Genomic DNA, 12,923 nt, shown 5'->3' with positions numbered 1-12,923 from the left:
CTGGTCCCAAAGTTTCATTTCTGCTATTTCCAGTAGTTTTTGGAGGATAAATTCGTCTCATTTGGACATTAAAATCAGTAATCAGTACTTGACTTTTTAAAGTAATATTTTGAATTATTTAAAAAGGTTATGAGATGCTCATGTTTTTCTGGGAGCTTATTTTGTGAGTTTTATTATCATCATTTTCATTTGATTGTAATGTATATTGTAGAGTTTTTTAGTAAGAAAAGGAACCTATCCCTATAACTTGTTCCCTGTTCCCTCACCACCCTAGAAGTGAATGTGGATTAAAAAATTAAAATTAAAGATAAATTTTAAAAAACAGTCCCTTAAGTTAAAAAATAAAGTTTTTCCTCTAGCTTGTGCTTGATTCATTGTCATAATTCTCAGGGAAAGTTTATTCAGCCTACTAGGATTCCACCTGATCTTAGCATCAACCAACCCACATATTTTTAATTTGCTTACAAGAATATGAAAAAATGGGATGCTGTTAATCACATGCCCATGAGCACCGGTCCTCTCACCGTACTAGAAAAGAAGGTTTCCCATACTTGTCATTAACTTTGTATATGTGTGTCTCCTGATCCAGTGAGACTCTAAGCTCCAGAAGTACCCAGAGTCTATTAAAAGAGCCCCTGCTGACTCTCCAGCCTGGTTTGTCACCTACTCCTTTATCAGAGTGTGCAGCCTCGCAGTCAACAGAGTCACTGTGCTCTTCTTTCATGTGTCAGTGTTTTAGCACTTCTCTCTAGCTAAAATGACCTTTTTCTCCCTTCCCCGGACTCACTGCTAATCACAAGTCAAAAATTCTGTTGACCTGTTAACCTCCAGAATGGTGGCTCCTCCCACCATTCTGCATCTTCACCAGGTCCCTTGGCACCTCTCATATCTTTACACAAGTTCTTTGTGGGCAAACAGAGTCTATTATGCCTCACCAATGCTAACTCAAGTCCCTGACACTTAGGAGGTGCTTAGATACTCCCTTTCCCAAGTTTTCTCTCACCTATTTCAAATGGTGAGGAAGATTTGCAAACTAAAAAGTGATATCAAGTGATAATTATCCAAGCTTCTAGCAAAGGAAGAGGCCTGGACCTCTCTGAGCTTATATTCAATCTTTTTTATGTCTCTGTGTTCCTTTTCCAGGTGTTCTGGGAAGTTTGAGGGTCTCATCCCTCTCCATTCAGAGACTAGATGTGAGAAGAACAGACTTTACTAACTCCAGGGAGATCCCTGGGCCAGCCCATCCAGGGACCATTCATTCCTTTATTGACTTTCTGTGTGCCAGATTCTGATATACATGAGAATTGGGCTGGCTCTCTGTGTGCCTGATGGACTCCAGGTGATTTTTTTCCAGGTAGTCTCCAACCCTATAATGGAATCTGCTAGGATAGATAAGAAAGGAGCCAGAAGTATTTGGGGGTGCAGAGCTTTGGGGAATCAAGCATGCTCAGGACCTAAGGGAGGCACAGAAGACTGGCCTCAGACCAAAGACTGTCTTCCAGAAGGACAAGGGTTCTTGCCCTTGGACAGCAGAGTGGATCTGTTTAAAAATGTTAGGAGCTCTTTGGGGACTGGTTTTTCAACCTCACCAACTCCTACCAAAGTCTGGCAGTTGCACAGACAGGATCCACAAGATCTGATCTGTGGAATGATGGAGACAAACAGTGGCACTCAAGCTTAGGGGAAGAATTCAAACTGAATTAGGGAAAGAGCAGGAACATAAGCTTAAGGCTCTTTGCCAGTGGGTGGAAAGTAGGCAATAACCCAAAGCAAGACTCCATAGAGAAGACATATGGAGATCTATAAGGAAGGAACAGACAGACAGTGGTGCCAACCACAAATAGAAGTCAGTGGTCCAAGAACTCGGCTCTTAATCCAACAGAACGGTCACCCTATGAGGAAGGCAAAGTAAAAGCAAACAACACCTCACGATGAGTGGGTCATTCAACTCAGTCCCCAAGGGCAGGGGAAAAGCATGTGGGCTTGGTGAAGGATCTAGGATGCAAAGAAAAAGAGAAAGTGGTTTTTGCTAGAGCAACCAATGAGGACAAAAGGACCAAACAAGGCTCCCCAGAAGTAGTGGGTACTTAATTTGATTTTATTGCCAGGTGGTCTTCTCTTGGAAAATATGGTCCTTTGAGTATCCACCCCTGAGAACCCCCGCTTCCCCTCTGCCCACCTGGCCGGAAGATCCCCAAGGCTGGAAAGAAAAGCCAGAGTCAAGACCCAGGTCAGGCTGGGCTGGGGCCAGCCTTCCCCCTTTTCCTCAGTCTCATTCTGTTTCTCTTGAGATACCTCATCCTTGGCATTTTGTAGACTCGGATGACCCAGAGGCTCACCACTAGAATTACCAAGAGCAAGAGGAGCAGCAATCCCTTAGCCAGGAGGCAGAAGACTGTGGAAGACTTCTCAGGATAGCCAGGATCTGGGATGGATAGAAGGGAGGGAAAGGGGCTCATCAGCGAGAAGAGCAAGATTAGGAGGCAGCCTCCCCAAGTTCCACGAGAAGGGGTCTCAGGTTTACAATCGGTTTATGTCTCTTTGCAAGTAGCTCTGGAAATATATATTCCATGCACAGAAGCTCAGGAACTGAGCTCTGGGGAGCAATCTCAATTCAAGTGGAGAAGAGATCTTTGGAAGTTGGGAGCATCGTACTCCCCAGTTCCGGTATCAAGCTGCTAATAGGAGGGGTGTAGATTCTGGAATCTGTGTGCTCTTAAGAAGAATCAGGATGGGGAGAGATGGGGCCTGGAGGCATGGGTCTTGCATGAGCTTAGGGATTGTCTCTGGGGTCCTTATACCTGCACAGAAAGACCCAGCAGGGATAGGATGGGAGCTGATGTTGCTGATGGGGTTGCTGACCCTGCAGGTATAGGAAAGAGCACTGTCCCCAGGCCTCCAGGATGCTCTGAGGATGGGGCCTTCGTGGGCTGAGCCAGCACTGTCCCCCCAGGAGAGCCAGCTGTAGGTCACATCCATGCCTCCCTTCTCCACAAAGCATGTCAGGGATATATTACAGGAACCTTCCCCAGAGATCTCAAAGTTCACAGTGATTCTGGGCTTCAACAGCCGTTCTAGAAAAGAAAAGAAAAAAAAAAAAAAACACAAAGACTCACTGAACAATCAGAATTGAATCTATTTTTGAAGCTCCTCATCCTTGGGGTATGGATGCTGCTTCGAGAGCCCGTTCACCTAAATAACAAATAAACAAAACCAAACAGAAAATAACCTCCAGGGATGGGGTCATGGCTCAGTGGTAGAGCACTTGCCTGGCATGTGTGAGGCACTGGGTTCGATTCTCAGCACCACATATAAATAAACAAATAAAATAAAGGTCCATCAACATCAAAAAAAAACAAAAAACCTCCAGAACACTTATGGTTCCAGGGTCCCCAGGCAACTGCTAAGATAGACTGAGCTGACGTTGGTGTCTTCTATCTTCTACCTCCTCTTTATGCCTTCTCTTTTACTTTTTTCTTTTTCTTTCTTTCTTTTTTTTTCTTTTTTTGATACTGGGATTAAAGAGTTTTTGGGGTGGAGGTGTACCAGGGATTAAACTCAGGAACATTCAATCACTGAGCCACATCCCCAGCCCTATTTTGTATTTTATTTAGATACAGGGTCTCACTGAGTTGCTGAGTGCCTCGCTTTTGCTGAGGCTAGCTTTGAACTCACGATCCTCCTGCCTCAGCCTCCCCATCCACTGGAATTACAGGCGTGGTGCCACGGAACCCAGCTGGGATTAAAGATTTTTAAACCCAAGGGTGTTCTACCACTGAGTCACATCCCCAACCCTTTTAATTTTTTACTTTGAGAAAAGGTCTTGATAAGGGGCTGGGGTTGTGGCTCAGAGATAGAGCACTCGCCTTGCATGTGCGAGGCCCTGTGTTCGATCCTCAGCACCACATAAAATAAATAAATAAATATTATATATATATATATATATATATATTTTTTTTTTTTTTGTAAGAAAAGATCTTGCTAAGTTTCCCAGGCTGACTTTGAACTTGTCATCCTCCTGCCTCAGGCTCCAGAATCACTGGGATTATAGGCATGTGCCACCATGCCTCGTTCTTCTTTTTAACTTTTATATCCCACCTTCCTCCAAACCCTCTTCTCCTTCTTTGATTTTACAAAATATTATCACCTCTCCCAATGGCACTTGTATTTTAACCATTGTCTCTCCAAGATTTAAGTAGATTCAGTGTGACCAGCACAAAAAAAGAAATTTGGGTTCAAGTAAATGGAAGACATTGGTAAGTCCCCTCAAATTGCACAGTGGGGATTATTAGTGCTCAAGAATGGAAGTGGTGTTCATCACTAGGACACACAATCTCACTGGGAGAGAAAAGACCCTGAGAGGGTGTGTACCCAAAGCCCCTCATCCCTGCGTGGGGACACCCTTTAGTGCCCCATCCTTTATTTCTCTAGCTCACCCACCTGTTGCTGCAGCTCAGATACTGGAGCTGGGCACCCTGGAAGGGGTTTGCCCTCTCATCCTGTCCCCTCAGACCCAAACCCTGAGTCCTGAGACCCCTAACTCTATAGCCTGGGACGCTCAGGAGGGCATAAGTCAGCGACGCTTTTGCGGTCCCCAGTCGGTCCCCAGTCTAAACTCACGGTAGACGCGTAGATTGTACAGCTGGGTGATTGACAGCTGAGCAGTCCTCATGTTGACTTCAGCTTCGTAACACCCTGCGTCCTTCCAGCTCACATTGCTGATGTACAGAGAGTAGCTGGGCTCCAGGAAGCTCACTCGACCCTGGTAGTGAGGGTCAATCACGGTGATGGTCGCTGGCTGTCCCTCTTTCCCTGGCATCACCGTAGCAAGCCTTCTCTGAGAGGACCAAATGATGTTCTCAACCTCTTCATCCGGTGGGATTTCCAGGGGGAGGCTGATGGACTCCTGAAGGACTGCAACTACTTCCTCGGTGTCAGCATCATCTCCAGAGTTCCCTTTGGCTGCAGAAGTAGGAAGAAAAGGGATGGAAATGGCCCAGCTGGTTTCTCTGGGCCGCGGAGCTTGGCCTCAGGAGCTGTGGCTCCAACACAATCGAGAAACTTCTCAGTCCGACCTTTTCTGGCTGTAGGCTCCATTGCTCCTGAGTAGAACCCACCAGGGTGGGCTTCCCTCTGACTTTTCACTCTTCAAATTTAACTTCTCTTTTGCCACCCTGGGACTTCTCCCTCTTCTGTGTTCCCAGATGTCCTTCTCTTTAGATCCTGCCTTGAAGCCACACCCTGCTCCTTGTACTCCCAGAAAAACCTGACACAGACAACTCCCCAAAAGGGTCTCACTAGCAGAACAGGAGAACTGAGTGGAGAAGACCGTCCTGTGTAGGAGGGACCGTCACTCACCTCCCTGGAGTAGCAGGAAAAGAAGCAGCCAAGGAAGAGCGCCCATGTCAGCAGTGACTTGGTCCGGCCCCCAGGCTGTGGACAAGACAAGCTGTGGACAAGACTGGTTGGCAGTCCTGAGGAAAGGGAAATAATTCTTACTCTAACTTCCTCCGTTCTCACTGAGCCCCACCCTAGCCTTCACAGAAAGACTTCTGTCTCTGGGCCTGATCGTCAGACGGTTTGTCCACTAACTCATGTCCATTCACTAAACTCAGCTCAAATCCTACTTCCCAATGAATACTTTCTAGACTTCTTACCCTCTGTGTGCCCAGACCCCCATAGATACCACATGCCCCAAACTCTCCCGAGCCTGTCATTTGACCCAGCTATCAGTAGTTCCTATGTAGCTGTGGTCATGTGATCTTATAAATATCATGATCTCCCCTAGAAGGACTCCATCTTGTGTTCCCTCTGTATGTCTCAGCATTGCTGCCCGCACCCCCACCCCCACCCCGAGTCACACATTAGCACTCAATTGCTATCTTCAGAATGGACACGTGAAGGAACTCTTTCTATTTAAAGCCAGTTTTGTTCCTACTTGAGATACTATTCAGAGGGGGAAATTTGCTCCTTTTCTCAAAAGCAGTTTGGACCAAAGTTGATCTAGGTTATTGATATTGTTACATAAAGACTTTAAAATCACTCTGTATGAACACATTGTTGATCAAAGCTATAGGAAGATTATACCCAGATTCAGGAATAGATTATCAGAACATCGGGGTAAGAACAGACTTTCTGAGAGTTGGGGCTGTCCAGGAGGCAACGGGTGGGTGGCCTTGAGAGGTAGTTTCTGTCCCCAGTATTCAAGCTAAGACTGGACCACCATGTGCTTGAATGTTCTGCAGTGTCTCTGACATCAGATGGATCCTCAGATTGAATAATCTTTAAGTTTCTTCTAAAAAACACTCAAGTCTATGAATTTGTGCTATAATGAGGAAGCAAAAATGGTGTCTCAAGTCAAAAGACACAATGAAGGCGTACATATATTCGATTCTAGTCCTGTACCAACATTTCACATCTCTAGTTCAGTAAATTCAACCCTTAATCAAATGTTTATTGAGCAGCTTCTATGATCCACACACTGTCCTCAGTGCTGGGCAATTAGCAATGACCAATAGTTCAGATTTGTGACAATGGAACCCCTAGGCTCACAACTGATCTTGGACAAGTAACTACAAATTTGACATATCCTGCCAAAGCAAAAACTGGAAGAATCTGCCGGGTAAGGTGGCACACACCTGTAATCCCAGAGGCTTCAGAGGCTGAGGCAGGAGGTTTGAAAGTTCAAAGCCAGCTTTAGCAATGGCATGGTGCCAAGCAACTCAATAAGGTGAGGTGTAAAGCAACTCAATGAGACCCTGTATCTAAATAAAATACAAAATAGTGATGAGGGTGTGGCTTAGTGGTAGAGTGCCCCTGAGTTCAATCCCCAGTACCAAAATAAATAAATAAATAAATAAACTAGAAGAACCTATAATAAGATCACTTAGGAAAGTTGGAGTCAAGAGGATTGAGAAAAAGCTGTGGAGGAGAAATGATATTTGGGCTAAGATCTCAAGGATGAATAGAATCTGCTAAGTGAAAAGGAGAAATGGTTAGTTCTTAAAGTTTATGAGCACCAAGCCTCAGGGGACAGGATTTTTAAAAATAAAGGTAGATCTGATTTGGGCCTGAGTATGAAACTTTGTTTTATTAGTCTTCCCACTTATTTAAAAGATAAAATAATATAGAGCAATTTCAATATTTGACCTGTATCCAAAGAAAAATGAATCAGTATACTAAAGAGAGATTGGCACTCCCATGTTTGCTATTGCCATATTCACTATAACCAGGATATGGAAACAACCTAAGTGTCCATCAAAGGATGGATGGTTAAGGGAATGTGGGCAATACCACAATGAAATACTACTCAGCTTTTAAAAAGAAAGAAATTATGTCATTTGTAACAACATAGATGAACCAGAGGACATTGTGTTAAGGTGAGAGAAGTCTGGTACAGAAAGACAAATACCACATGATCTCACTTATACATAGGATCTTAAAAAGCTAAACTCACATAAATAAAGAGTAGAATGGTAGTGTCCAGGGATTAGGGGTGGGTGGGTAGGTAGAGAGATGTTGGTCATAGGATACATAATTTCAGTTGGACAGGAAATACAAGTTCAAGAGATCTATTGCACAAAATGGTTACTAAGATTTATAACAATTATAGTATCCTTGGAAATTGATAAGAGAGTAGATTTTAAATGTACACATCACAAACACCAAGTATGTGAAGTAATCCATGTATTACAGCTAGATCTAGCCATTTTACAATGTCACGTGACAGCATGGTGTACATGTCAAGTGTATACACAAATTTTTGTCAACTAAAAACACAAAATGAAAAATCTTTCAAATAAGATTAAAGCAAGAAACAAAACAAAAAAAAAACAGGTCATGGTGCATAATGTTCAGAGTTTAAAGTTCAGTGAGTATATCTGTTAGGTTCTTTGAGAAGCAGATGCTGGAATTAGGAGTAAAAGAAGCTTAGTGGGGGTTACTGCCTGGAAAAGATCAAAGGGGGAAGGAGCAGATGGAGTAGGGAGATCTTCAGGCCATGAAGCAGTTCTCACAATCTCTGCTGGCTCAACAGTGAGGTCTGGAACAAAGGTTGCACAGTAAAGGGAACCTGTGTTGGGCAGGAGTGTCCAGGTACACTCACCGTGCAAGAATGTCCAAGTGCCAGTACGGTGTGTAGCTATTGGCCGGGCTGCCCAGGATCCTGACAGTGCTACAGCCAGAGGCTGTCAGTTCACCGTACTCCTTGCAGCTAAAGATAAGTTTTCTCTTGAAGGGAGAGTGAGGGGCACCTTCCTGGCTGCTACAGCGAGTATGCTGATAGCCAGAAGGTAACTGTACTCAGGCTTCTTAAACCTGTCTCCCTAAATAATCATAAACAATCCATTAAGCCTATCAGGGAGAAGAAAATGATTTCTACCTCCAGGTCTTCCCTGAGCCCTCCCAGATGAATGCAGAGAAAGTGGCTTCTCAGAGCGGATTCTCCAGTCCGATTCCCGTTCTATCTCCGGGATTGTGATCCACATGCAACTTCAGTTCTGTCTCCCACTGGTTCTTCACTCTTACTCACTGGGGTAGTGTTCCCCTGCCCTGAGAACGTGGGCTTGGTTTCTGGTTTCAGTTCAGAATGAGAGTTTCCAGCTGGGTGCGATGGCACACACCTGTCATCTCAGCTACCAGGAAGTCCAAGGCGGGGGGGAATCACAGTTCCAGGGCAGCATTGGAAACTTAGCAATATTCTGTCTCAAAATTTAAAAACTGGGGATATAGTTCAGCGGTAGAGCACCCCAGTATAGGACAGAGAGAGAAATCGAAAGAGAGGGAAACTTCCTGTCCCATGTCATGTAGAAAACTCCAAACCTAAATTATAATCAAATAATCCCTGCTTTTCCTGGCTTGGATTTGTTTGGAATACGAGCCTGAGATGGGAAAGCGCAGGAAAAAGCTCTCTTCTCACTCTCAGCTTACCTCTCCTCACTGCATCCCTGACTGATATACTCTCTCAACTGTCTCCCCCATCTGTGTTTCCCTCTCATAGAAAGATGGGGAAGGATTGGGAGTTCTTACCTGGCTGAGTGGCTTTGCATTTCTGGCAAATGATGAAGAGGAACTATTTTCTCTTGGGAGACAATTATGGCTCCCTTTCTTCCACCCTTGGTCAGGAGTGGATGCACCTCTATTCTGGGTGATCACTTGCAACTCCTTCCTCAGTCCCTGGACATCTGGCCACACACCTCCATTCTCCTCTCTTACCCCACCAAATGCCCCTGTTGTGCAGCATCCAGGCCAACCAAGCAGACAGTCTGTTAAGGGTGCCCTCGGTTATCCATCATAAACATTCCTGCCATAACAGATTCCCTCCAGGATCTAGGACATGGCTCCACAATCCTGGCTCCTTGGGAGTCAGATCTTAATTCACAGTTTTTACTCTCCTGGGCTTATCTCCTGGGCTGCTGTCCCCTAGGACTCTCACTGGTAGGACGTACTTCTCATAGTTCTCTATTCTTCTTGAGTCCCCCTCACCTGGCTTCTGTCCAGAGGTAACAACTATTTGCAAAGAAGTCTCTTTCCCAGTCATCCTTTTTCAATTTTCCAGCCACGGGTGAGGGGCCTCCAAGAACAACAACACCATTTCTCTTTAATCCTCCCCCACCCCCTGTAAATTCTGCAAGGGGAGCTATCCCTGACACTTCCTTTAATCTCCTGACACCTGTCACACTGTCAGCCCCAAATAATCAAGCAAGAAGACAACCATTCTAACATCTTGCTTATAGCACATACTTAAAGTTCTCTGTGGCACAGCCTGTTCACCTCTGTGATGGGCAGTTTTATGACTGAGTCCTACTTGACGTTTATACTCTGGATGGGTTCTGTTTTTCAATTTCTTGTCCTTTTTTGCAAATGTAGGAGGCCACCCAGCCTAAGCACAGGTGCAACTGGAGCTTTGTGCACCAGCCAATGAAGTGACCAGTTAGTGGATAAATATTCTCTGAACTATTCTGATGCCTGTTCTTCATGGTTCTTCAGAAGGTCTGAGCTCCTATTGTCCACAGCAGTAATCAGCTGGCACATCTTTTATTAACTTTTCTCCCTTCTCCATCCATTTTCCTCATTCCTCCTTCTTGGATCATCTCCCAGAGAGATTTCCTCCACCCTTTTCTAAGGGTGTGTTGGGGTGGGGCACAGTAAAACATTATATACACAAAGTGGTTGCATCAGCAAAATGTAGACCTCCTTCTCTTCTGCCTGGATCTTTAAAAATAAAAAAAATTAAAAAAAAAAAGTTCCCTGCCCCAATTCTGATATAAAACTTTGAAAAAGAGGGAGAGGTGAAAATTTGATTCTGCTTTGATGGAGAGGATAAAGGAAGATAATAAGGGTCCAAGCCTTTGCTCAAAAAAATTTTTTTCAGGTTCTCTTTGGATCTGGAAAGATGGGGACCCATAGAGCAGAGCCACAGTTCTGGAGGAGCCAGTAAGTGAGTTCCAACTACATGACGCCCCCCTCCCCAGTCAAAGCACGTTGAGGTTTTATGTGCGTACTCTGTCTGGGGCAAGACTGTGCACTTGATACATGCTTTTCCTTTTCCTTTACCTCTTCCAGGGTTCCATGCTAAAAGGGTAATTGTTCAATTGAACCATGAAGGTGGCTGGAGAGAAATGAAATGGTCTGCAAATTATTGAACTGCACCCAAAGGACTCTTTATGAAACGGAGGAGAAAAGACTGCTCTTCGCAGTGGGGCCAGCTCGGGCAAAGCCTTGCGGTGTGTGCTGAGGCACAGAGGGCATCTACCAAGAGGGAAACCGGGAGAGGGAAATGGAGAAGATTTGACATGAGGATAGAAAGATGGACAGGAGACAGCTTACCAGGCCTTGTAGACCTCTTCAAGAGCTTATAAGTCATATTCTTTCAAAAAAAAATTGTTTTTGAAGGAGAAGGAAAATACATGATGAGAGAGAAAAGGGAAAACATAGGCCAGGTGCAGCGGCACACATCTGTAATCCCAGCAGCTTGGGAGGCGGAGGCAGGAGGATCATGAGTTCAAAGCCAGCCTCAGCAAAACAAGGCATTAAGCAACTCAGTGAGACTCCCATCTCTAAATAAAATACTAAATAGGGCTGGGGATGTGGCTCAGTAGTTGAGTGCCCCTGAGTTCAATCCCTGGTACCCCCCCACCCCCGCCAAAAAAAAAGGAAAACATATGGTAGAGGGAAAGGTTTTTTTGGTGTCCGGGATTGAACCCAGGGTCACTTAACCCCTGAACCACATCCCCAGCCCTTCTTTTATGTTTTGTTTTGAGATAGGGCCTTGCTAAATCCTTAGGATCTTGCCATATTGCTGAGATTGGTCTCAAACTTGCAATCTTCCTGCCTCAGCCTCCCGAGCCGCTAGGATTACAGACATGGGCCATAGCGCCCAGCGCAGATGATCTTAAGATAGGAAAGATATGAACGTATTTAAATGCTGAATAGAGGAGCCGGTAGGGAAGAGGTTTGAAGATGCAGACAAGTCATCTCCTCCACCCATCTCTCACCCCCAGGAGGTGTGAGGGAGCTGGGATTCAGAGTCCAGAAAGAGGAGCTAGTTTTAGATTACAAGATGGTCTCCCACTATAATCAGAAAATATGGGCAAAGGTACAGGTAGATTTGTATGTGTCAAGAAGTTCAAGGGAGGGGCTGGAGTTGTGGCTCAGTGGTAGAGCACCAGCCTGGCACGTGTGAGGCACTGGGTTCAATTCTGAGCACCACATATAAATAAATAAAATAAAGGTTCATCAACAACTAATAAAAATGTTTAAAATAAGAAGAGAAAGAAGAAGGAGAAGAGAAAGAAGAAGGAGGAAGAGGAGGAGGAGGAAGTTGTTCAGAGAAGCCAGGCATTGTGGCACACATCTGTTAACCCAGCCGCTCAGGAGGCTGAGATAGGAGGATCACAAGTTCAACACCAGCCACAGCAACTTAGCAAGGCTCTAAGCAAATTAGTGAGATCCTGTTTCAAAATTAAAAAATAAAAGGGTCTGGGGATATGGCTCAGTGGTAAAGTACACTTGGGTTAAATCTTCAGTACCAAAAAAAAAAAAAAAAAAGTTCTGGAGAATGCTGTCTAGTGATTTAAATTTTCCCTGCATAGCAGACAAAATTGTCTGCTGAAGCCAAAGGTTTAAATGAAATGCAGGTATTTCCAGAGAGCAGAAACAGTTTGTAACAGATGAGAAAATTGTATTTTGAGGTTTCTTGGGATAGTCCCAGTTTAGGCATGATGTTCTTGCCTAATGGTTAATACTACCTTCTTTTACTCACAGATAGTGTCCTGATTTGGAGGGTAAATTATTTGGTTATTCTAGAACAAGTGCAAAATTTTATTAAAGGAATCATAGTGAGGTAGTATTATGGTTTGGACTTAGAAATGCACCCCCCCCATTTCATCTTTTGAAAGCATGATCCCCAATGCAGAAATGTTCAGAAGTGGACCTTTTAGATAATGGCAAGAGCAGGGCTAGGGGTGTAGCTCAGTTGGTAGAGTGCCTTGTCTCACAAGCACAAGGCCCTGGGTTCAATCCCCAGCACCAAAAAAATAGATAATGGCGAGGGCCATAGCTTCATCAGTGAATAATTTGAATGTATTACTGGGTAGTAATTATAAGCAGGTGTGTGGCTTGAGAAAGTAAGACAGAGGGGATAACACCCTCTCTGTCCCATGGCTTACCTCAAACCCAGAGCAATGGAGTCAGCTGACCATGGACGGAACCTCTCAAACTGTGAACTCCACATAAACTTTTCCTCCTCAAAGTTGTTCCTAGCAGGTATTTTGCACAGCAATAAAAAAAAAAAAAAAAAAAAAAAAAAACTAACACAGGTGGCTGAACTTGTAAGAGTAAAAAGCCACCCCTAACTTGGGCAACCAATGCCCTGAAGGTCTAGAGGGAAACAGTAGATAATAGAAAGTATTTGAAAGCAAACT

At 44.5% G+C, this 12,923-nt stretch overlaps 1 protein-coding gene across 2 annotated transcripts; it reads right to left on the bottom strand.

Moving 5' to 3' along the window:
• Positions 1–2,077: 2,077 nt before the first annotated feature.
• Positions 2,078–8,515, bottom strand: Slamf9 (SLAM family member 9). Of its 2 annotated transcripts, XM_015492019.2 has the most exons (5): positions 8,105–8,515; positions 5,359–5,433; positions 4,621–4,962; positions 2,802–3,074; positions 2,078–2,425 (listed from the first exon to the last, which is right to left on the bottom strand). In XM_015492019.2, the coding sequence occupies exons 2-5, from the start codon at positions 5,402–5,404 to the stop codon at positions 2,232–2,234; spliced, it is 855 nt and encodes a 284-aa protein (XP_015347505.1). In that variant the 5' UTR covers positions 5,405–5,433; positions 8,105–8,515; the 3' UTR covers positions 2,078–2,231. The 2 variants fall into 2 exon arrangements, with proteins under 2 accessions (XP_015347505.1, XP_015347506.1); XM_015492020.2 differs by lacking the exon at positions 8,105–8,515 and having other exon boundaries at positions 2,261–2,425; positions 2,863–3,074; positions 5,359–5,650.
• Between the last annotated feature and the right edge of the window lie 4,408 nt (positions 8,516–12,923).

This window comes from Marmota marmota, unplaced genomic scaffold, assembly GCF_001458135.2.
Source record: "Marmota marmota marmota unplaced genomic scaffold, marMar, whole genome shotgun sequence".
Lineage (NCBI taxonomy): Eukaryota > Metazoa > Chordata > Mammalia > Rodentia > Sciuridae > Marmota > Marmota marmota.
The sequence above is the reverse complement of the archived record's forward strand: the minus strand, read 5'-3'. Positions and strand labels throughout refer to the sequence as shown.

Bases quoted from the DNA above. Each gene is read 5' to 3' on its own strand.
- Slamf9 (XM_015492019.2), bottom strand. From the start codon at position 5,404: ATGGGCGCTCTTCCTTGGCTGCTTCTTTTCCTGCTACTCCAGGGAG. The intron at 4,963-5,358 runs GTGAGTGACGGT...CTACTTCTGCAG, and splicing joins TTTCCTGCTACTCCAGGGAG to CCAAAGGGAACTCTGGAGAT. The intron at 3,075-4,620 runs GTGAGTTTAGAC...TTTCTTTTCTAG, and splicing joins GTACAATCTACGCGTCTACC to AACGGCTGTTGAAGCCCAGA.